At 42.6% G+C, this 25,888-nt stretch overlaps 1 protein-coding gene across 50 annotated transcripts in view; it reads right to left on the reverse strand.

Annotated features, from left to right (window-relative positions):
* ARPP21 (cAMP regulated phosphoprotein 21) overlaps positions 1–25,888 on the reverse strand; it is a 182,656-nt gene that overhangs the window by 44,433 nt on the left and 112,335 nt on the right. For 21 of the 50 annotated variants that reach the window (XR_010835010.1, XM_067005749.1, XM_067005750.1 and 18 more), the window contains 6 exons: positions 24,324–24,557; positions 17,095–17,276; positions 15,920–16,024; positions 14,727–14,987; positions 14,543–14,653; positions 11,258–11,384 (listed from right to left, as the gene is read on the reverse strand). Coding sequence is in view for 49 of the 50 variants with exons in the window: in XM_067005749.1 (XP_066861850.1) it covers positions 11,258–11,384; positions 14,543–14,653; positions 14,727–14,987; positions 15,920–16,024; positions 17,095–17,276; positions 24,324–24,557 (1,020 nt within the window). In the remaining variant the exon portion in view is untranslated. The remainder of the gene's footprint in view (positions 1–11,257; positions 11,385–14,542; positions 14,654–14,726; positions 14,988–15,919; positions 16,025–17,094; positions 17,277–24,323; positions 24,558–25,888) is intronic. The other 29 variants (XM_067005779.1, XM_067005778.1, XM_059077305.2 and 26 more) reach the window with 4 other exon arrangements.

Consider the following 25,888-nt stretch of genomic DNA (forward strand, 5'->3'; position numbering starts at 1 on the left):
ATACAGTTTTGCATAGGAATACAGTGTTCAGAACTGTTATGAGAATCAGTTTACATGCATGTATAAAATAATAAGGTGTTTTCAATAAATAAAAATGTATTAATAAGAAAGTGGCATGATCTATGATTATGTGCCTATTATATGCTTATATATAAGCTCAAACGCAGAAAAAAAGGGCAAAAATAAATCATTGTTCTGTTAACATGGAGTTTTTGTGTCTTTCAAAAAATTCTGGGCTTCCCTTGTGGTGCAATGGTTAAGAATTCGCCTGCCAATGCAGGAGACATGGGTTCGAGCCCTGGTCCGGGAAGATCCCACATGCCGCGGAGCAACTAAGCCCATGCGACACAACTACTGAAGCCCACGCGTCTATAGCCCGTGCTCTGCAACAAGAGAAGCCACAGCAATGAAAAGCACGGCAACAAAGAGTAGCCCCCGCTCACCGCAACTAGAGAAAGCCCGCACACAGCAATGAAGACCCAATGCAGCCCAAAATAAATTAATTTAAAAAAAAATTCCTTCCCTGTAAGTACTGTGTTGCTTTCACAACTTATAAAAAGTTTCATATTCAAAATAAAATGACAAAAATTACTACGTTAGAACTGAAAATTGCCACAATTTTCAGCTAGGCAGGAGCTTTACTCTCTCTTTTTTTTTGTCCTTGGATTGTTCTCTTTGACTCATCTCCCCAGTAAAAACTGAGCCTTTCCTCCAAGATAGATCTAGTTGGTCTCAACTGGGGAAATCAAGGTGTTCATCAAAATTCACTAGAGAGTATCTCAAGCCCTCTGACCTCTATCATGTAATGCCACACAGTCTGGCTAACACCCACCATCCGTGCAAAGATGAGTACTTAGAGTGATGTTTATCTATAAACTGTTTTCCTTGGGAAAGAAATGCACACAAACCCACTTGGAGCTAGTCTGACATACCCTACTGCGTATTCTTACAGTCCCTCGAAATGTGTACTCCACTGCAGTATCTTGCATTTTGGGGGCTCTATTCTAACTCCTCTTTCTGCCATTTATTTTTTATTCTCAAACAGTTAAGACCCACAATGGCTCATAAAAAGTGCAATGGTGTTGGACCTACTTCAAAAACAAAACCAAAAAATGACAGAGTAAGAGCATCTGAGAAAACGTTAAAAATGCAATTTTAATGAGTCTCTAGGTTCCTTCAAGGAAATGGTGTGGGATCAGGGAGAAGATGTCAGTGGGCAACTAGGGATTGGTGGCAGTCCTGGAAGGGCATCAAAATCCTGGCTACAGCCAGGGAAGATGGGCTGACAACTGTGAAGTGCACCTGGATGAAACCATGCAGTGGGGCTGTGGCCTCTTCAGGGATTTGAACAAGAGCATGAGTGTGAAGCCTATTATTGCACGTTGCTCTTCCAATGAACAGCTGTGCAAAAATGCCTCTGCCGTGGAACTGGGCTGAACTAGTGACCAACTGAACTACTGACCCTACGTGTAAGCATGTGACCTCCACCTGCCTTAAAGAGGGTATGGGAGCCACTGTGCTTCTTTGAGAATTATATTAACTTTTGAGGCTCCTACAATCCTGCAGCCTTCCTGGGTTGCTGTCTGGACCCAGAACTATCACGTTCATGTGCCATCGTTTGGACAGAAGGGCCAGTGGCATTTCAGAGCTGGAGGGGGTGATTAAAATTTTGTTCTTGCGCTGCTGGTCCAGGGAAGGGGCAAACTAGGATGTTGTGAATAAAGTACATCCATGCTGATTGGCTTGGCTGAATTGATATTGGTGTCGCTACAGAAAATGGTCACATCTGAAGACAGTGGAAAAAAGAAAGGAACATATTTCACGGCTACTTACTTGGAGGTAGTGTCCTTTGAATTTAGTGATCTGCACACTGTTTTCAATTCAAAGTTAGAAAAAAAAATCAATAATTTTAAGCAACAGTAAACCCCTTGGAAATAACAAATTTAAATACCTGCCTAATCATTTTTTCTGTAGATACCATGGCAGCTTGGAATCTGGGAAGCAAGATAAAAATAACATAATTCAAGATGCTCTTCACTGTTTTATCACCACAGATTTCTAAATGGAGTCAAACCCTGAGGGCTAACTTGATGCTGGCTTTAGGGACAGCAACGGGGACAAAAAATAGCCTAGTACTTTCCATGCTTTCCTTCCAGAAGGTTGGGAAAATCTAGAACATTCTTCTTAAGCATTTGAATGCTAGATCGTGAATGTCTCTGAAAGAATGCAGTGTCCTATCTCTTAATGGAGAGGGATGTGTAGGGTGGAAAGAAATGAGATTGATAAAGTAAAATAAAGGGGAAGGGACTTCCCTCGCGGTCTAGTGGTTAAGACTTCGCCTCCCAATGCAGGGGGTGCAGGTTCAAGCCCTGGTGGAGGAGGTAAGATCCCACATGGCTGGTGGCCAAAAAACCAAAACATCTGTCTTACTTCCTACCTTTACAGAAAAGCAGAAATCCTTACCATCCCGCAGCGCTTAACTGCATAACAAATGAGTATGTTAACACCAAAGGTACATAAAATGCAAAGTGTTAAAGTAACTATTTCAAACACGTTGAATAAATTCTTTCACCATAACCTCCTAGGGGACAGAGGGGCCTGGCCATCTATATTGTTTTGGGAACCTGTAAGATTTTCAGACCTAAAAATAGCATAATTCCTATTATTGCTCCTAACTGTGTTAACCTTTCTCATAATCCCAGCTTAATACTTCTCATTCCTATTTCTGTAAATGGAATAATTAGACCAATTAATGAAAGAAACACATGAACATTTCCACAGAAACCTTTTCCAGACCAATATTTTCAGGACAGTGTGTTCCGCAAGGATTTATCCATGACTTCCTCTGATGTTAACAGAAATCAGACAATTAAATCCTCCTGTAACTCTTTGATAATTTACCCCCTCTGCTTTTAGGAACATAATAATGCAGACATCCAAAGTGCAATCACTTCCTTAGAGTTGTCAAGTGTAAAAAATTTTGCATCGCTTCTCTGAGTGATTATCAGTTATACAGTCTTTCTCAAAAAAAAAAAGAGATTAATGGGATTTAAAATATTAAAATGTATGGAAATTATATGTAGGGTAATTAGGCAAATAGTTCTTTTTAAAAAAATCATCAAATTTGGGAAGGCAATTTAAGATAAAAAGAGAAGATCCCACTGTCTATAAATGAACATCTCTTATTGGTCGCACTGGTATACCACATTCTTTCTTTCTTTCTTTTTTTTTTTTTTTTTCTTGTGGTACGCGGGCCTCTCCTGCTGCGGAGCACAGGCTCCAGATGCGCAGGCTCAGCGGCCATGGCTCACGGGCCCAGCCGCTCCGCGGCATGTGGGATCCTCCCAGACCGGGGCACGAACCCGTGTCCCCTGCATCGGCAGGCAGACTCCCAACCACTGTGCCACCAGGGAAGCCCCCACATTCTTTCTTTATCTCTGATCTCTGATGCTCCCTCTCCTCATCTGAGCCAATCCTAAGAGGGAAAGAAGTCAAGGTGAAGAATATCATCCTAAGAACAAAGACAGAGAAGAGGTCTTTGAAGATAAAATCCCTCTCAATTACACTGACAATGACTGCTTAATAAGTCAGGCTAAAAATACAGAATTCACTGTCAAGTTTGCTCAACTGCACTGATTAGATAAATTTATAGACTCCATTAAGGTACCTTCTGCCCCATCCCAAATGTGTTGCAGAGCAACAGTAAAGAGACAGCAATCCTCTTTCTCACTAGGAGCTGTTAATATGAACAATATTCTATTGCAACAAAAAATATTACTCCTAAAAGAAATAAAAAGCTAAGACGTTGCTTTTCCTATCAGGAACAGAGGCTTTTGTCTATTTTCAAATATACACGGGTCACAGATAATTCTGTCTTCCTGCCAGGAATGCCACCCAATCCATTTCATCGTTGTGCATTCAGAAGGCAACGAAAATGACTAAAGGAAAGCTAGGGCCCGAGCTCTGTAACAAGAGAAGCCACAGCAATGAGAAGCCTGCACACCACAACGAAGAGTAGTCCCCGCTCGCGGCAACTAGAGAAAGTCCATGCGCAGCAACAAAAGACCCAACACAGCCAAAAAAAAGAAAAGAAAACCAAGCAACCAACTAAACAAAGAAACTAGTCACTTAAAATGAGTTTTGATGGGAGTATCATTACTTTATTTATTTATTTTTTTGGCTGCGTTGGGTCTTTTGTTGCTGCGCATGGACTTTCTCCAGTTGTGGAGAGTGGGGACTACTCTTCGTTGTGGTGCGGGGGCTTCTCATTGGGGTGGCTCCTCTTGTTGCAGAGCACGGGCTCGAGGCGTGCGGGCTTCAGTAGTTGTGGCACGCAGGCTCTAGAGCGCAGGCTCAGTAGTTGTGGCACACGGGCTTAGTTGCTCCATGGCATGTGGGATCTTCTCGGACCAGGGCTCGAACCCGTGTCCCCTGCATTGGCAGGCGGATTCTTAACCACTGCACCACTAGGGAAGCCCCTCATTACTTTAAATGTATGGAAATTCCCAAATTGCTAAGCATATGAAAATCCAAATATACTATATCCCTGAATGTGGATCTGTGACATAGTCCTTGGATGTTTGAACTTTGAAAAAAATGTGTATATTCGTTTGTTAACGTGGATTGGTTGGTTAGGCTGTCTTTTACTTGATTTCATAACATTTAATTAATTTGCTCTTTTTGATATTTAAATTCGAGGGCTGACAGGTTTTCATTTAACATTTTAAACTTTCCCACATTCTCCGTTCTCTCACTCACAAGCACACGCTCCCTGTACACGTGAACATAAAATAGGCACACATATCACTCATTCTTTCAGCACCTATGAGTACCTGCTATGTAGTAGAATCATGCTCTATTTATTTTGTATCTCAAGATTTGCATTTGTAAGCTTTAACCTGTTTATTCTAAATATTCACTAGCTATAATTCATAAGATCATATATGCTGACCATGAAGTAGGAGATTTATGCCTGAGATATAAATAATGTTGAATCAAAGAGTGAATCTCAGTAGGTCCTTTCTCTTGTCAGTAGCTGGTCTACAAGATAGCCGTGGTTAAAAATGTACCATCTACTACATTGCTCTCAAGATGGTAGAGCAGTAACATCAGCATCACCTGGGAGTGTGCTTGAAATGCAGAATCTCAGGAGTCACCCAAAACTACTGCATCAAAATACACATGTGAACAGGATCCCGGTGCTATGTATACACCTGAAAGTTTGAGGCACACTGGCTACAGTCACCCTCCCCCAAATATCCACAACGGACGAGGGGGCAGACATTGCATTTACAAAATCTAGTTAAGGAATCTTCAGAGACCTAGAGTTGATTTGTGTGTGGAAGGAGCTACAGGGAGTTGAATTGCTCTACCTAAAGAGTAGAAGATATTTTGGAGTTTTGTTCCGGAGAAGAACAGAAAAATCTAATGGCCTATTATATCATTTGTATTTCTGACAGGCTGACCCCCTTGAACTCTACCTTCTTCACTGAAGAACTTTCTACATACATAAATGGTTTTCTTCCTAGATAGAATGGAGGTTTGGATCAATGAAATCTATATCGCAAAGGTCAGAGTGTCCCCAACAGATTCCTGGATTCTACTGTTATCCTGTCATCAGTTAGCAAAATAAAACAAACAGGATCTCTACTCCCTCACCTGGTTTCCTCTTCCCTCACCATTCTTCTTGTATGCCTTTTATTTACATATATTTTAAATAAATTGCAACCTTCTTTATTTGCATCCATCATTCTTCACTCTGATTAACTGGACACTAGGAGGCCTGCTGCAAGGTTTATTTCCAGCTTCTCTATCAGGGCAGGGAGAGATGATGCCCTAAGAGGTGGAGAAGCTCCAGTTTTTCTCCTATGAACAGGGAGGGGTGATAACACTTCTCCGAGTTATCTGGATGTTATTTTTACTCCTGTTCATGTGCCCTCCTTACCACTGCACAGGCTAGTTGGTTCTGAGTTCATATAGTCATGGGCAAAATCTCACAAGTCAGATTCAGTCAGCCTGAATAACCCTGCTGAGTGTCTGAGAGCTGCATCTGTTACTAAATCTGTAAAGACTGAAGTAGCAGAAGCCCCCTTTCTGGCTCTGATGAGAAAGATTCCACATCGGGTAGGAGGCTGACCTTCCTCAGTTTCCTCATTTAGCAAAACTGAGTGTTTACTTTCCATTTCTATTTCCACTATTTAAATGTCATGATGGCTGACGAGCAGAGTGTAAGAGAAAGTCCAAGTGAAGTTTACCTTAAATACAAGTGAAAAGAGTGAGTCAAGTTCAAAAACTTCTGAAGACCTCTACCACTGCCTCCTGTAAGAGATTCCAACTCTGCCATCACCAGGCAGGTTGGAGACTCATGGACCCAATCCAGAGAACTGAGCAGAGCAGAAGTAAATAGACATGCAGAACCCCACAAAAGCTGCATGGAGTTTTGCAATACGATGCCTTTTAAAGATTTCCTTTTCATGGCTTCCCTTTAAACTATGACTTGAAAAGTAAAACACTGTCATGGAAAACGCTCTATGAAACTGGTTTTTACCAAAAATGAATCATTCGGCAGATGGTTGGGAGCGGGGGAAGGTGGGAGAGGGATGGGATTTTAGAAAAGCAGAGGTGAGAGGCATCCCCAAAGTTTTCAGAATCCACATCAAGTGATCTACTGCAGTTATAATCTAATCTAAGGCTCACGCAAATTTCATGTTTTTCCCTTCCTGCTCTGCTCTGAAGCCATCCATGTTCTCTTCCTGTTGTTCTAGTTTCACTATATTCAAGAATACAGAAACATCTGCTCTATTAGGAAAGCAGAACTGTTGGACCGTCTATTGTAAACAGTCACCTACATGATTTTTCTACCCAAACCTAAAGTAGTATTACTGCCATTAAGCAACAGGGCTGAAAGCCTGGCATGTGAGAGACGTGGACAGCAGCTTATAGGAAGACCTTACCCAAACCTCACTGGTCAGAGGGCGTTTACCTTCCAGACTGCTTCTATGGAGCGTTTCTAGCTTCTTTTAGGGAATGAAGCATTTCTTGTTTACTTGGGAAAGGAACCAACATGCTCCAAATAGCTACAGTCTCCCCTTCATCCTTGGACTTCAGGGATACGGGGGCAACCTTTGTCTTGAGATTCATTTCAGGACTTTAGGAAGTATTATAGTTTGAGTCATGAATATCCACCCCTCAGCAACTGCCACAACGAGTAAACAGGAAATCAGCAAAACTACAGACGATCTTAACAGCAAAATAAACTAACAGGATTTGACTGACATGTATAGAACATTCCACCTAACAACAGCGGAATACCCAGTTTTTTCAAGTGCTCAAAGGAACATTCACCAAGATAGACCATATCCTGGGCCATAAAACCAACTGCAACAATTTTATAAGAATTGAAATCATACAGAGTATGTTTTCTGACAATAATGGAATCAGCCTAGAATCAATAACAGAAATACAACAGGAAAATCTCCAAACACTTGCACGTTAAACAACATACCTCTAAAACACCCACCGGTCAAAGAGAAAAATCTCAAATAAAAGGAAAAAAATATATACACATGAATCGAAATATGGCATATAAAAATATGTGGGACACAGCTAAAGCAGGGCTGAGAAGGAAACAAAGCACTAAATTCTTACATTAGAAAAGAGAAAAGGTCTTAAATCAATGATCTAACTTCCTACCTCAAAAAACTACAAAAAGTAGAGCAAAATAAAACTAAAATGAGCAGAAGGGAGAAAATAATAAAGAGAAGAAATCAATAAAATTGAAACAATAAAACAATAGAGAAAATCAGTGAAACAAAGAAGTAGTTCTTTGAAAAGAGCAATAAAAATTGATAAATATAGCAAGATTTATGAAAATAAAAGAAAATTTTAAATTACCAATATCAAGATAGAACAGGATATCACAACATATTCTGTAGCTATTAAAAGGATAATAGAGGACTACTACTGACAACTTTATACTCATAAACTCAACAACTTAGAAGAAGTGGGCCAATTCCTCAATGACCACAAACTACCAAAACTCAGCAAAGATGAAATGGATAATCTGAATAGTCTTATAACCATAATGAATTCATATTTAAAAAGCTACACACATTATCTTCAAATAAAAAGTAAAAAAAAAAAAAAAATTCTGCTTCTGCAAATCCCCAGGCCCAGACAGTTTCACTGGAGAATTCTACCAAACATTTAAAGAAGATTTAGCACCAATTTTACACAATTTCACCCAAAAAATAAAAGAGGAGGAAACAATTCCTAATTTATTTTATGAAACCAGTATTATTCTAATACCAAAATTAGGATTTATTCATTCCCAAATGCCCATTTAGGAAAGTATATGGGACTTTACAAGTTCATTTTTGTTGTTTTTAGGACATGTCCAAGATCTTGGAGAACAAAGAATGAATCTATCTATATATATATATATGTAGAGAGGGAGAGCACACTTTTAAGTCAAACTGAAAAGGGAATTTGGGGTTGGAGACATGATGTAAAAGGAACGCTATTTTTTTCCTTCCCAATGTGTGATTTGTGCACAAATGTCTCAGCCGCTCTCTGCCGTTTGTTACTGACCAGCTCTGCAAAATAACATGGAAGCCCATGTGAGTCGGGAGACAAAAGTCCAGGCTCTCAATGTGTTCTGCTATTAAGCCACCCTGTGTACTTGAATAATTAATTAAATGTTATCTACCTCTGTAACATGCTGGTTCAGTTACAGCATGTTAAGTTCTATAGGATCATCCATGCCAGGAAATAAAGGCAAAACTAGTAAGTATGTTTATGTCATTATGATAAATTGGTTAACACACAGGCTTAAGAGGCTCTTTCCTCTATGAGACAGTCCACGGACATGGAGCTGTTCCCCCAGATAACTCCTCTATGTACGTCCCGTTGGGAAATTGCTGATGGTGTCACTAAGCTCAGTGAAAAGCCTCCCAGCTGTAGGGCCCAGAGCCCCCTTCCACCGTCACAGAGCCATCGCCAAGCTGTGTTCCTTGGATTTTATTGGCAGAGGTGATTCTCAGTGAGATCTGGGGACACAATCTGCCTTCCCAAACACTCAGTACATTCAGAAGAGGTGGAAACCACAGGGGTATTTTAGGCTTGATGTCAGCTGTGGTGGCCACCGCACTAGGAGCACAAGGGTCTACGTGTGTATACTGATGTAATCACTCTCAGGGAAGATACTGTGCATGTATCATTTTGCATTTCTCAGCTCCCCACCCTCACAGGCACATTAGCTGCCACCCACTTCCTTGACACCTGAAGCACCGGCTGCTATTTTGAGCAAGATACTGACTTAGAATGCTTTCTTCTAATGACGTGTCATTAACTTGCCTTGGGGTGGCAGTTCCCTGGTGATGTGGGGCATGGGACAAGTCAAAGCCACTGGGTTGTCACAAAAGCCACCAGTTAGGTCTCCCCGAGATGGGGAGGGTGGTTTCTGCATCCCCAAATTCCCCTACAGTGTTTTCAAAAGAGTAAGAAAAGGTCACATGGATTCTCCCTTGGGTTGACATGCATCAGTGAAGGTAGCGGAGAAGAGCCAGTGGGGAGCCCGAGGCTTGTTCTAAATCTTATTCGGTTGCCCAGTTAACATATTCATCCAACTTTCTCAGCACCTCACACAAACCCAGAGTTCACAGGATAGTGGGATCCTGCACGTCTGGACCTGAATTCCTGTATGTGAACTATACCCTAACACAAGACTGAAATATCCTTCAGAAAGCTCTCAAACAATGGCACTAAACTAAGTTTTTTTAAAAAATCGTTAGAATTAGATATTGGCATCTTTCTTCTTCTAAAAGCAGGGGCAGCCAAAAGGAAAACTTTTCTATAGCCTCTGGACCAATAGCTAGAAGATTATAAATTAACTCTTTGATAACATGAGCAGGAAAAAAAAAAAAAAAAGACGGTTCAAGAATGCAAACAACACACTACTAGAGTCTATATCTAAACTGATAGCACAGTTACCACCAGAATGATAGAGATAATACCATTTTCCAACAGTCAGAGAAAATACGGCCAAATGCTTGTCTTAAAGTAACTAATAATTAGAAATCCTTCAGTGCTCTCATTACTGTAAAAGTGTAAAAAAGCCAATTCAGAGATCAAAATATATTCTTCCCCAAACTGATACAGTGTTGAAAATAAGACATAGTTTGGTTGGCTGCTATATGTGTCTCCTTCTTCTCCCCAGATGTTAAGCCATGAGAGGAACTAAAGAATATACAGCTACCCCCAACATGGAGGAATTAAATGACCCCTCCAAGGTGACAAAACACCAGCCGCATAGTGGGGATTGGTAATTCATCCTTGACAAGGATGGTGCTTTTTGTCATAGCGTATAAAAACTGTCCATTTCCTGTAGATATCGCACAGGCATATTGCACACATTACAGATGCACATACATACATCCAGTGCAGAAATTGGGTGGCAGATGGGAGTGTGGGCTCTAACATGCTGTCCTACTCACGGAAGGCAGGGTGCCCCAGCCAGGCGGTCTTCAGCAGGACCATCAGCGGTTTTCTCTGCCGTGTGGGCAGCGGAAAGGACACAAATGTCTCCCTAGCACAGGTCACCGAGGCCTGCCGGCTTCCTGCTGCCGTCGGGGTCGCGGCATCCCATCAGGAGTGTGACACAGTAGGGAAAGAGACCGGTTCACTGTGAGACCTGCTACTCACTCTCGGACAGTGCCTCGGCCCCCCTTCCCACTGCACAGCGGCTGCCGCAGGAGGCGTGTGGCCCTCCAGACCATAAGCCAGGGTCTGAGTTCCATCGGGACACAGGCTGCAGTGTCAGTGGCCTTCTTCTCAAAACGCTGCTTTCTAGGATGCTACAGAAACAACCTAATTTGGTGCCCTAGCCTTAGGAACAGGGGAAAAGTCTCTTTAGGTTGAAAAGGGGGAAAAAGTATGAACTAGGAAGACAGGGATGTAGCTGGCTCTCTGCTTTCAGAGAAACTAAGAGGATCCTCAAGTCATTTACGGAGACCGTGTTTCACATGCATGCTAGGAATGCTGGGTATGCTAGGGATGCTGGCGTGACATGGGCTTCTCCTCCTTGGACCTGTCACTTTTCCACATGGAGTTAATCAAATGCTCCTTTATCTTCTCTGGGGAAGGGAAATGAGCTGATTTAAATTGCCAAGCTTGGATACTCATCCAAAGAGGACAGCTGAGAGATTTATGTGCAAAATAACTGGGTTGGAGGAGAAAATGGGAAATGGATTCCAAGTACCTGCTTGCTGTGCTGTCTGCGGCATCTGCTGGCCCCTCGGAGCACTGAACTGAACAGAGGCCATGGGCCGGTACTGCTGCGTGGTTGAGGTAGGGTACTGACCAGATGGATAATAATATACAGGCATCTGTGGAAGAAAGGGAACAACGGCAGGAAATGAGAGCTGTAAATGGAGTAACATTTTGAAACATAAAATATTGTCATCTTATGACATAATGTGAGTACAGTAGATTGCAAAGACGGCCACCATGCATGCCCACGTGTGTGTGTGCATTACTCCTCCCATGAAAACGTGAAATCTACTCCCGAAAGCCATGAATCTGAGCTGGCTCTGTCTTGCTTTGACCAATGCCATGAGACAGAAATGATGACTTCTGAGACTTGTAAGCCTGATCCTTAAGAAGACTTGCAGCTTCCACGCTTTCAGGAGAGAACCCAGCCACCAGGAGAAGTCCAGGCTACCCAGCTGGAGAAAGAAGCCGTGTGGAGAACAGAGGTAGCCCAGCCAAGACCACAACACTGCAGCATGTAAGTCAAGCCACCTGGGATCTTCCAGGCCCAGTCAAGCCACATGTGGTGCAGAGGCAAGCCATCGCTGCCAAGTCCTGCTCAAATTGCTGACCTGGCTGTGAGCAACACAATGGTGATTGTCTTAAAGCGCTGAATTTTGTGCTTTTTAAATGAAACAAAAGTGAATGAAACAGTCATCTACAGCAACACATTTTTACGGCAGTTTTAAATATGATCATTAACTTGAATTGTTTTGCTAATGGAAACACAGGTAGGTCATGAAATCTGCTGATCTCCAGCTTAAAAGAATCAGAGGATGAAATTATGAAATATGAGGAGGCCCAGCAAAGCACTTTTCAGAGTGATTGGCACATAGCTGGTATCCCCAAAAATGGATGTTCAGTTTTAAAAGGGACATATGTTAAAAATATTGTTCATGTCACCTTCTGTCACTTTCTAATGACTAAGAATGATTGAAAAATACTCTAATTACTTCCAATAAGATTCAAATCAAATGTCTCCTGACCTGGAAAGACTTCCTTACCTGCCTCAGGTCATTTATATTAAGGCTGTTTTCTTATTTTTTAGAAATTTATTTATTTATTTATGGCTGCGTTGGGTCTTCGTTGCTGCACGTGGCCTTTCTCTAGTTGCAGCGAGCGGGGGCTACTCTTCCTTGTGGTGCGCGGGCTTCTCATTGCGGTGGCTTCTCTTGTTGAGCACGGGCTCTAGGTGTGCTGGCTTCAGTAGTTGTGGCTCACAGGCTCCAGAGCGCAGGCTCAGTAGTTGTGGTGCCCAGGCGTAGTCGCTCCGCGACATGTGGGATCTTCTCGGACCAGGGCTTGAACCTGTGTCCCCTGCATTGGCAGGTGGATTCTTAACCACTGCACCACCAGGGAAGCCCTGTTTTCTTAATAATTGATTACTTTTTTATTTACAGGCCTCTGACTTTTCTTCTATCAGCTTCTTTAAAGTGTAAGCAGAGGTGTGCCAGTAAACAGCCTGCAAGGATTATCTGCTTACATTAGGAGCCACCTGTTTGAGAACTGTGAATTTTATGGCTATTTTATTTTCCCTCTTTGCCTTGTCCATACATTTTTGCTTCACCCTTCCAGTGGGCGTTCAGAAAGCATTCACCCAAATCAGACAAAACTGACCTTTAAGGTTATTAAATGGGTCATTTTCTGCATAAACATAACGTATTTCCATATATGCCCATGGACTGTATCTCAAGTGTTCTTTTCAACACTGTACATAATTGAGTAACTGAGTTTTAAAATGTTTACTAAATTGACAGTCAGTGTGGGTTATATCCTATACCTTTATTTGTGGTTCTTTTACAAAGAAGTTCACAGATGTCCAGACTGCTCATGAGCATCTGTTTTCTTTTTTCTTCCCTCCCTCTTTCTATTTTTAACTCTGTTGGAGACGGAATGAAAGCATTTCTGTTGCAGACACACCAAAGCTCTGAGTTGTCTTTGCTGTTGTAGTGCAATAATTACTGAAATTCCTTCAATCAAGGAACGGCATTTTTTTAAAAAAAGTCTTCAGTTAAATATTCTTGGGCTTCCCTGGTGGTGCAGTGGTTGAGAATCCGCCTGCCGATGCAGGGGACACGGGTTCGTGCCCTGGTCCAGGAAGATCCCACAGGCCGCAGAGCGGCGGGGCCCGTGAGTCATGGCCGCTGAGCCTGCGTGTCCGGAGCCTGTGCTCCGCAACGGGAGAGGCCACAACAGTGAGAGGCCCGCGTACCACAAAAAAAAAAAAAAAAAAAAAAAAAAAATTCTGCCAACTCTTCTCTTTGACAGAAAAGGGTGACACTTAGATGCTATTTAGGCTAAAAGAGTTAAACTATTTTTCCCTGATAATTAAAGTAAATATTTAATTTATTAGTAAAATAATTAATATATCAATGAGGTCCTTTCTCCTGTAACTTAAAATTATTTTTAACATCTCCTTAAACCCTACCAGCAACACTACTACATTACAGAGAAGGCAACTAAAGATGGACTATTAATTATCACTCAAAATAAAATGAACAACTGGGTGAAAATCATTTCATGGTGGAGGAATTTGCATGGCTGGAAAAGAAAATAATTTATTCAAGATGTTATGGCAGTGCCACACCACAAATGATACGAAGGTGACACTGTACTTTAAACATCTCATCCAATGCAATATTTCATAATTAGGATGAAATTTGCTTGGGATATGCATGCCTTGAAAATGGGCCAGAAAAGGCTTTTGTGCATTTTACATCTTGACAGTAATCACTTGCAATATTCTGCAAGGGATACCCAGGAGAGCCCCAGAGATGTTTGGTGGTGAAGAGTAACACATAATCAGTCTTTGAGAAGACAGTAAAAATCAGTGATCTGTGGTGTCTTACATGCTCAAGTCAATTAAGTATGATTAATGGCTACCTGTGAGCGTGTGCAGGAGCGCCACTCCCCAGGGGAGTGGAGAGGACAGTGGATGGGGCTTAGCTTCCTCCTTTATATTCAGAGAGGAGCCCCAGAAAAGCTCCAGAAAATGCTTATGAATGGATAAGAAAGGAAACAACACATTTCCAGAGCAGCAGCAAGAGAGATCAAAGTCCCCCAGGAGCTGGCCTTCCCCTTCCTTCCCTGAGGCTCTCCCTCCCTGGGCAATCACCCCCAGTGAGCTGACATCCTGCTGGAGGGCAATGCTCTCCCATGGCCTCTGCACCAGCAGCCTGGAAAATGGGCCACTTCCCCTGGTACCAGGGACACAGGTCCGCGTCATTAAACTTACTTTCTGAGCCCCCAAGACTTCACACAACTGATGAATGCCACAAACCGGGTCCTGTAGGCTGGGAATATCAGTATGGACCAGAAGAGCGAGATGAGTTGAGCTGGTGATGTTCTACATAGAAACAGAGGTCAAGATGCACCAGCAACCAGCTCTGGGTCACAGGTGTGAGAAAAATCACACTTACCTGTGTGGGTGGAGGCTGTTGCACAAATCCCTGGGGCGAGGGAGGGGGCTGGAGTACTTGCTGAGAGATGGGAGGGCCAGAGCCCGAGAAGGCTCCCGTTGGGAGCTGCTGGCCTGTGGAGGCAATGACGTAGCTTGGCTGCTGGGTGGGCTGCGGCAGGAGGGATGGTGTGTAGACAGGGCCGGCTGGGGGCTCGGGAGTCTCCCCCGAGGACTGCCGGCTCAGGTTCATCTGGCCAAACTGCGTGGTCACATCCTCTCTCTGCAAGCCATGGAGAGAAACCAGGGCGTCAGCAAGAGTGGCTGAGGAATGGGAGTGGCAGACATAGGACACAGGCTTGTCCTTATGGGAGACGGAGGGAGAACAATTTGGAAGAAATAAACGAAAGGAATTCTCTGTTCAGAACACCAAGAGAACATAACAAGAGAAGACAGATTTTAATCATCTTGAGGATTACAGATGGCAAACAGTTTGACCCGTATCTCCCTCTTTCAGTGGAAACAAATTATTATTTTTTTCACTGAAGGCTTGGGATCCTCAGGATGGCACTGAGACAAGAAGGATTTGGGGCTCTGTCCTGGAGGGTCATCTGGTCTACCAGCAGTAACCATAGGATCTGCCTTCTGGAGGACGCAGAAGGACTGTGTTGCCCATGGCTACCACAAAAATCGAGCCAGAACTGGTGTCATCAGTGGGGTTTCATTTGCATGTTAACGAGTATTTAGTCACTGGCCTGGCCTGATGTTCAGGGACAATGCTCACTCTTGTTGTCCAAAAGGACCTAGTACATTGAGGAGAAATGAGAGGCCGTTGGAGGATTGGGATTCTAGGGGAACATCTGTATCAGGAGCACAGGGTGATGTTGGTTACCATCTGGATATTGACTTTTAAGATATTTCCCAATCCTCACACCAAGTTCATGTGTCTCTCTGTTCCTGACATATAACTCTGAGGACATTCAATTCCGCTTAGCTTGCAAACTCTTAAAAGGGTACCACTGCAGAGGCACTAAACATGGGACAGATGACAGAAAGGAAAGCATTATTTTGGAGAATGAGACATTCACACACCACCTCCCCCCTTACAGTCAGCCCAGGGCACCCACCCAGCGTCAGCCTGCCCTGCACAAGAAAGTGGTAAAACCAGTGAATGTGCTCTCCCAGGTGAAAAGTCATCCCCACATGATACAGTACCATGGGGAACTGCGGCGTCGGAGACACGGGCAGGAGATGCTGGGAAGGAAAAGACACAGCTGGGTATTGCACTGACTGGGAGGAAGCCTGCAGCCCCTGGACAGACTGGAGGAAAGAAAAAGCTGGTCAGGTAACAGGGAAGTACTGGGGCTTGAAATCCCACCGGAAGGCGATCGCATCTGAAGCACACCACCGTCCCCCTCATAGGTCCTCCTGGTTCAGTGCACTCGAGAGAGGGGCACCAGCCACCGACAGGAAGCCAAAGCAGGCAGACCAGCGCCAGCCAGCCTTGAGGGAGGCTTGCTGCTCAGATATGAAGTCCTGTGTGTGAAACTTTTGAAAATTGTAAAGCACTATAGAACTTAAAGAATCTTTCAGTCAATTAAAAAAAAAAGAAGTTACTGTGATACTTTTCATGTTGTTGTTGTTGGTCAGATCCCTGGGTCTAAAAATATAGTCCAAGTACTAAAAAGTAAGAAAAAACAACAAAAAAAGAGGTTCGGGGACTTCCCTGGCCGTCCAGTGGTTAAGACTCTGCGCTTCCACTGTAGGCCCAGAAGCCAAGATCCCTGCCGCCCACTACTGTGGCCAAAAAAAAAAGAGGTTCACCCTGGCAACCTGCCTGGAACACTTCAGGTTCCTGAACACTTCCATGTGTTGCCCTAGAAAAGGAGAACAGCCCTATGTCTCTCCAAGGGACAAATGAACAGCCAGGCCACCTTGGAATGAGCTGGTTTCTGTTCTTCCCATTTAATACTGACTCTTTGCAGACATGGGCACTGATCTGCATTAGGAATGGGTGAGCAAGGTGACACAAGGTGACACAAGGGCCTGGATGGGCTTGAGTTCAGTCCCCAAGACAGTATAGACTCCTTGACACATAAAAGCAGCATCTAGATCTAAGACAAGACTTGTCATTCATTTCCCCAAGTACCATGTCTCACCATGCAAGTCACTGGACGGGTCCCTCATTGCTACCTAAGCTTAAGGATCCAGCTGAAGTCCTGTCAACCTGCAACCAAGGGCTCTAGGCTGCCAGGTTTTATTATGGAGTTGAGTGGATGGGGCTGGAACCCACGGAAAATATCGCCTCTTCCTGATGTACCGCATCACTGAGGCTGGTGCAGTCTGCATCTCCAAGCACTTCCCCTCCCTGCCTTCCCACCAGCTCTTACCTGAGTGACCAATGGGCCTGCCATTTGCGTCTGGGGTGGCTGGGCCTGCTGCTGGGGCCGCGGGGAGGGCTGCTGCTGGGGCTGCTGCTGGGGCTGCCCCACCATCGCGCTTCGCAGGGGCTGCTGGCTGGTGGGGGGGTTGTATATGGCGGGGGTTCCATCGGGATTCACGAAGGGCTGGCCTGCAGTGGAATCACACCTTGGTCAAGGTAAACTTCTCAAGCTCTCCTTTGGCACAAAGAACCACGCTGGCAGATACTCAAAAATGGAACCTAAAGCAAAGGGGCAGGGGAAGTCCAGGACACTGGAGCCTTTGCCAGTGTGAAGACTTGACTGTTCTGACCCATCAGGCTGAGTGAGGTAACAGTGTAAGCCCACAGCAATTTAAAGAAGCCGCAAATGAATCCATCATCTTCAAGGCAATTTGCCAAAGCTAAGTGCATCTGTACAGTGGCACCCACTGCAGAAGGCCTGTGGAGAAGCAATCTTCACCAAGTCCTGTGTCTTGCTGCCCTGCACCTCACAGCTACCAGCGAGATAACTTACACTGAGATATAAGGACTGCTTTCCGTTTATACGGCTCTGGCGACATTCAGTTACTCATTATTTACCAATATATTTGTTTTGCTTCCACTGGGCTGGTCACCAACTTAGAATCATTATCAGTTCCACAAATATATATACAACCAGGATATACCACATGCATTCACTCGCTTCTCTAAATAGACACAAGCAGAAGTACACAAGGGAGGGGATAGAGATTCTGAAGGTGAGGCATAATAAACCCATCACAGAATCACCTTGTCATGGCAGAGCAAATATACATTATTTTGCCTTTTGAAATAATGGCTCGGCTCACTGTTATTGTTCCTACTATTTGAGGAGTATTTTATGGTTTACAAAACAGTATCATTGGAACCTCACTGGGCCTCTTGAGGAAGGTAGGTATCATCTCCCTATGTTTCAGAAGAGTAAATGAAGGCCCACCAGGAAGATTACAGGAATAAGGAGCTGAAAGGAAGAGATGAAAGGGCAGCAAATGAAAGAGAGAGAAAGGAGGTAAGGGAGAGAAGAAATGGATTTCCAATATGGAAGGCGCAGCCAACAGGCACCTTACATCCATGGTCTTCTCTTCCAAGAGCCCCACAGGTGTGCAATCTCATTCCACTTTAGAGACAAGACAATCAAAGTTTGGAGGGCTCAAGCAATTTATTCAGAAATACACAAAGCAGTAAGTGAGACACCCAGGAAATGGCCCTGGTCCATTCACCTCCCATCATACCACACAACTTAAGTGAATTATCCAAGTTTGCTTAATGAGTACATGGTACAACGAGGTACCATGAAAAAAATCCAATTGTAACTGAAAATTATTCATCAACACATGAGAAGTTAGGAGAGGTGGGGGCCATGTTTCAAGGTGGAATCACCCCCAGGATTGGTAAATAAAGAAGAATCAGAATATGGGGGAAAAGATGGGCAAAGTGCTTACAGCAAAAGAGCAGTGGACTTGATTTCAGCTCAGTTAGGAACTGACATGAAAGCTTTAGCATTCTCCAAATTTTCAGTACCCTCCCCAATATTTATATACATATGTATGTGTGTATGTATGCAACAAGTAACCTTACATGTTGCATATTCATGAACATACCTGCCAGAACCATAGGAGTTCTAACAACAGCTTCATAACCAATCACAACATGATGTGATGGAAAAGCAAATGTGCCAGAATTTTAGTCAGAAAACAATGACTAAATTTAGAGGGTTTTTTTTTTTTTAATGTTCTTCATAAGCACTTGTTTTCCTATCACTGTTACTTAATTTCAGCTATATTTTATTGTTTTAAATTATTGTTCTTTTTTCCAAAATAACTCTTCTGAATTTAAAATCTGCAACCCATTTTTTTTTTCCCTGCAAAACCCAGCAATTTGGGAAAGGATGAAAAAGCAGGTCAATTTACAAAAATCTATTAGACCGTTTAGGGTCTAATCCTTACTTGTCTCCTCCTTTTTTGTATCTTAATAGGGAAGAGGAAAATTTTAGGTACCTAACATTTAAAAAAAATTATCACAGCAACTTCATACAAAATCATTTCAAAGTCAACCTCACTCTAAGCTCTCTCTCACACACACACACACACACACACACACACACACACACACACACACACACACGGATGGAAAACTAAAAAGAAAAGGCTCTTTACTATGTCCGTGACTTTTGATTTACCCCAGTGAGAATTAAGGAAGTGTGAAAAACTGACCATATTTAGAGTGAAAATATAACAGCAAAATATTTAGATGCCATTTTCGATAAAGTTTAGACTCTCTGTTTAAAATATTATTATTGTGCTGTGGACCAGAAGGAAGAAATATTTCTAAATAACTGCATGTGAAAAGTACTAAGAATTCACTTGGGTAGAGAGAGATGGCAGGTTCTTCTAGAAAGAGAAGGTAGTATAAAAGGTTGATTCTTATGCTCACCAAGGAATGGTGGAGAGAAGTGAGGAAAATGAAAGAAGTTAGATGGATGCCAGGGAAGAGACCAAAAACAATTTTCTAAGAGGGCCGGGATGACTGACTATTGGTTTTCAAGTCAGGCTATGGTGGCTTCTCAGTATTCTACCTTGTTTACCAAACCAGATGCAATTACGACTGAATCCAGGCAATTAGTTTGAATGACAGTGGCTGAAAATCAAAAGAGAAAGACTCACTGGCTCTAGGATGATTCCGCTTAGCAGAGGTTTTCATGTCAGAACTGCAGAAGCGTGTCCAGCAGGCCTTGGAATGGGTGTTAGCAGGTAAAGAGAGTGTAGTGACAGAGGTAAGCCAGTGTGGTGAGCTGAGCCAGGGCAGAGAAAAGGATTGAATGCAGAGCGTCCGTCGCTCTCAAATACATAACTTTAGGTGAAAAACGTCTCCACTACTCACATCGATGTGTGTAATGTGCAGCAGACATTATGTTACCAATACATAATGATTGAGCCCCTGCATGGTGACTAAAGCTTTGTTATCCATTCCAGGGATGCAAAACAAAAACGAGAAACTAAGTGGGACTCCTCACAAAGAGCTTATAAATGTGCTGGTAATAAGGAAATGAATCCAAGGGCAGTTCACACTAGAAGCGAAGTAATCATATGCTCTTGGTTTCCAATACCAAAGCACTGCTACCATGTACCCGACAGAAGGGTATTATTTAAAAAGAAAGGGAGGGGATGATGGGAAAAACATTTTCCTTTCCTAGTTCTTAGAAGATGAGCAGTCAAATGATTAGGGAGCTGATGATTATGGATAAGCAAAGACTGATTCAGGACTTGCAACGATACGTTTCTAGACAGCACACAAAAACTTCATGGTGCATTTAATCGAAAGGTGGAAGTAGCCTGGATAAATCGATTCTAGAAGTCCTGTGAAAAACAAAAACGGCATAGTATTATGGAAGCCCATCAGGAGCATTTGAAAGAGACCAGCCCTCAAAGGCGGCTCAAAGTCAAGTCTCTGCAGATGGCGTGTTCTTCCATCTCATGCTCCTGGACTCCTGCCAGATGAAAGCAAAGCAAAATGGCCAAACAACACACACGGCACTAACGAGGACTTGAGGGATGCCAACACCTGTTGACATCTCTGGATAGCACTGAGTTGAAAGAAAATAGCCAAAGATGAGCTTTCAGCCAGAAATTTCCAAAAGGAGGCTGAGTCCAAGACGGCTGGAGGAAGATCATTCTCAAGAGTCAAATCCAGGCTTGCCTGGCAAGGATGAAGATGTGGTCCAGGGATAGCTTTGAGTCAGAGCTTCTGACTCCCTCATCCAGATGCCTGCAAAGCAAAGAAACAACAGCCAACGCAGGTCCGGAGTTAGAAATGGACCAAATGGGAGCTGAGTCTAAAGCCAGACGAAATAAAAAGTCCTGGTTGTATCTGGGGAACCATAAGAATGTATGTGGGTGGGTTGGTTTCAGCTGCCAAATAGTCAGTTCCTAGTAAGAGCCCAGTCAATTGTGCTGACAAAGGAAGTTTCATTTTTGTTTCATTTAATAGACAAATGACTGGCAGGCACCTTAGTATTTCAAATCATTGCTTGTCTTATTACTGCTTAAGACAGATATTTTATCAATCATCGTTTTACACATGAGGGACATTCTCAAATATACGACATTGGATGACAAACTGCTCTATTATCCACATTAGCATATATGATGAATAGTAGATATTGTTTCAAAAATATGTAATTGTTGAGGACCTTTGTTATCCACTCTAGGGAGGCCAAAAATATAATCAAGTATGGTTCTTCCCCACAAGCTCATGAATGTGCTGGCAACAGGGAAATGGATCCAAGGGCAATTCACATAAGAAGCAAAGTAGTCATATGCTCTGGGTTGCTTATACCAAAGTGTTCCTACCACATATTTGGCAGAGGGTATTTAGGAAAAGGTAAGAGGTGTGGATTCTAGGGGGACACAGCAATGCCAGAGAAAGAAGAGTTCCAGCCCAAAGGAGGCAAATTTCCAGTTTCAATAGTAGAGTCAAATAAGTGATCAGATAGCCTGATAGACATGCACACGACTCACCACAAATACACATATACACACATATATATGACACGATAGATGTATACGTACATTCATATGTGCTGGCATATATATAGGTTTTTGGTCATGCCACATGACTTGCAGGATCTTAGATCCCTGACAAGGGATTGAACCTGGAGCCATGGCAGTGAAAGCCCTAAGTCCTAACCACTGGACCACCAGGGAACTCCTGTTCATATTTTTAAAAAAATAATTAATTTATGGCTGCGTTGGGTCTTTGTTGCTGCCTGCGGTCTTTCTCTAGTTGCGGCGAGTGGGGGCTACTCTTCGTTGCAGTGTGCAGGCTTCTTATTGTGGTGGCTTCTCCTATTGTGGTGCATGGGCTCAATGTGCGCGGGTTTCTGTAGTTGTGGCACATGGGCTTAGTTGCACCTCGGCATGTGGGATCTTCCCGGACCAGGGATCGAACCTGTGTCCCCTGCATTGGCAAGTGGATTCTTAACCACTGCATCACCAGGCAAGTCCCCCCACGCATATTTTTAATTGACAAAAATAAACACATTCTGGGAAAAAAGAAACATCACAATTCACCTTACATCCCACCACTCAATCACAGAATAGAACAGTACATCTTCCTCCTGGTCAAGGGATAGTTTCATGTCTAGCATTTGTCAGATCAGAGATGTGTGTAGGGAAACTCTGTTGTTCAACAGTGTTATCGGATCCTTTTCTTTAGTTAGGATCCTTTTGCAAAGGATAAATTTTAATAACAGCTCCAAATTACTCATTCCAATTTGTAATTGGGACTTGGCACCAAGAGCACATTCTTTCCTTTTCTATAAACAAGATTATAGATGATAATATACACATACACATGCACATCCACGCTATCAGAATAAATCATATTCCTGCACTGTGCCCTAAAAAATACTCCTTTGAGCTTTCCTGAAATACTCTGCAATTTTGGTTAAAACATACCACTCAAAACTATGCTTAGTGGTTACTCTTGTCTACAAACCTTCCATCTCAATTAAAAGTGAAAGGATTAAAGCTGATAGAGTCAGATAATAATTTGATCTGTGCCCAGAGTAATGAATATGATCCTGGTTTTCTTTTCATTTCCTTTATAGTGCTTACACTGATCCAGATATCTAATATTCTCCTTAGAAGTATCTAATCTGAAAGCTTCAAATGGTTTTCAATAAAATGATTATGCCTCCTTTTCCCTCAAGCTTATGGCATTTTCAAAATGTCTCAATCAAACACCATTCCTTAAGAATGTGCCATATGTTTTCATGAAAATGTGGCAATTATTCAAGTAACTATTTTACTGTCATGCTCATGCTTCTCTGAATTTCCTAATTATTAGTAGCACTAGACATGTGAGAAGATTGAGCCAGATCACTTTTATGAGATTCTCATCCAGCATTGCATTTTTAAGTAATCTAAACCAAACCTCAGATATATTTTGAGAACATTCATTTTTTTTTTCAATCTCTTTCAAAGGTTTCCAGAGAAGTGACTTGTCAAATCAAACCTTCTAACCCAGGGTTTACCAGCCCTGGCACAACTAACATATTAGGCTGGATAATCTTCCTGTGTCAGGGGCTGTTCTGTGCATTGTAAGATGTTTAGTAGCATCTCTGGTCTCTACCTTCTTAGATGCCAGTAGCAGCCCCTCCTCCCTAGGTCATGATAATCAAAATATCTGCAGATATTGCCAAATGGCCTTGGAGGCGTGGAAAAATTGCTTCCGGTTGAGAAGTTTCCCCCATGAAGCAGGTGTTCATCAGTCTATTTGCCCAATGCTCTGGGTCCTCTGAAATTAGTGTGGAAGTTAACTGACCACAAGAGAAATTTAAAAAGTAAAAAATGTAAGATGTACAAACTGTTAGGTATAAAACAAACCACAAGGATATACTGTACAACATGGGGAATATAGCCAATATTTTACAATAACTATAAATGGAGCATAACCTTTAAAAGTTGTGAATCACCATATTGTACACCTGTAACCGATATAATATTGTAAAACTATACCTCAATTAAAAAGAAGTAAAAAAAATGGCCATTCATCATGAAAGAAACAATATTCATGAAGTTACCAATTTTTCAAACCCCACCAAAACCAGTCTAATTCTAAAATCCCTAAAATACATAAGAACTTGCCCTCTGTATTCTCTTGCCACTGCTGTTCCTTATTTCCCAGTGGGAGTTACATGGAGTTCTAAGGTGGGAAGTCAATTTCTGTAGTGAAGAATCTGCTATGTACTCCAATCGAGATCTCAAGTTCCTGAAATATCTTAGATGCAAAAATGCTTTTGACACAACAACAAGCTAACCATGGATTTAGTCTGAGAAACATCAATTTTCAATTAGTACATCCCAATTCATCACTCCATGGTTTCTGATCTTAGCTCCTGGGAATAGGTGAGAGACAGCGTGCTCAAGGAAGAGAGGATAGAGAGAAGAGTGGATATTTCTGGGAAGTATCTGTATTTCGATTTACATACCAATATTGATAGTGATACAGAGATATAGATTCCAGCTCTCTATAGATCTGCTCTTCCTAAATAAAGACCCTACACAACAGTCCACGCACCAGGAATTTTCAGAATACTTGCTAGCAAATTTATAAGCTCAAACACAAGAATAAACCTCTGATATTATGTCTCAGCCAAAGGAGAGGTAATGAACAAACCTGTATGTGGATTAAGAAGGATGCTTCCGGGTGGGATGCCTGTGGCAGCTTCGAGTGGAAGGAGGATGTAGCTGGTGCTGCTGTGAGCGACCTGGCCTCCCATCCCATTCTCTGGGTAGGTCACACAGCCGGGAGAAGTGGCTGTCACGCTGGAGACCAGCGGTGTGCTCTGGAGAGGTGGATGGGTACGCGACAGCGATCCTGAGGAGCCTGCACTGCTGGAGGACTCAGAACCTACCAGAGAGACACAAATCAACAAATCATTCCACATGGAGGAGAGGAGAGAAAACACTACTTAGTGTAAAGAATCCATCACTAAAGAATTTTTTTTAACATCTTTATTGGAGTATAATTGCTTTACAATCGTGTGTTAGTTTCTGCTTTATAATAAAGTGAATCAGCTATACATATACACATGTTCCTATAGCTCTTTCTTCCTGCGTCTCCCTCCCTCCCACCCTCCCTATCCCACCCCTCTAGGGGGTCACAAACCACCTAGCTGATCTCCCTGCATCACTAAAGAATCTGAGGTGAGCACTGCAGGATGAGATTGATTAATGTCCCTCCCACATTTTATTGAAATATTTGCTGCATATTTTTCAGATGTGTCAGATTCCTAGGATAAGAGAGATTAAGAATGAGCTCTCTCTTTACGGCTTCTCACATGCCACTAGTGTGATGAATTGGTAAATGGTACCATAAAGCTGGGAACTCAGGACCTGAAAACTCCCATCTCCCTGAGTAACTAATGATGTGGAAATGTCTCACTGAGCTGGAGTTATGACAGTAAAATGACTGGGATGGAGGTTAAAGAGACTGCAGTTTAAGGAGGAGTCTGGTCACGCAGATGGTTCTAAAGTACTAGTTCTCCAACATCCATAAAGCTGCATTTTGAAGGGTCATGGTCTGAAATGATCTTTTCCCGCAAATGTGAGTGGAAGAACTCGCTCATTCCTATTAGAAATGCTTAAGAGCTGCACCGTACCTCCCATACTCACAGGAGTCTTGTTAATATGACCAAGAGGTGAACCAAGGGGGGCTTGGCCATCATGATATTGACTGAGCATCCTGCAGATGACACAGAAGGGTAGAATCATGGGGAGATTTGTGGCCGTAGATTTCTCAAATATGTAAGTAATTGGGTCAGTGTGCAGAAGCTCCCAAGATGGAATCCAGCCCTAATCATCTCCCTTTCCCTCCAATGTGGACAAGAAAAGCTATAGCCCATGTCCATTAGGCACCAGCCACTCTTCACTGCAACCAGAGCCAAGTAGCTCCAGCACCCTTGACTGTGGCTGTTCTGGGCTCTGAATATTAACCAGAGCCTCAGAGACAAAATGCACTGAGCAAAATTTCTGTATCTGTGAATTCAAACTAACAGATGGATTGAGTGACATCAAAGGTTGCAAGAATGGAGTATAAGAAACTTTAAAAACTATTAGCTCACATTATTGATTCATGTCATTAAAAATGCATTATTCTGTGTCATTAAAGGTTAACACATATAAGGAATAGTTATAGTTAAGATTGTTCAGAAGATCCTAAAATGTGCCCTTAAACTGAAG

The sequence above is a fragment of the Kogia breviceps genome, chromosome 10 (genome assembly GCF_026419965.1).
Source record: "Kogia breviceps isolate mKogBre1 chromosome 10, mKogBre1 haplotype 1, whole genome shotgun sequence".
NCBI lineage: Eukaryota > Metazoa > Chordata > Mammalia > Artiodactyla > Physeteridae > Kogia > Kogia breviceps.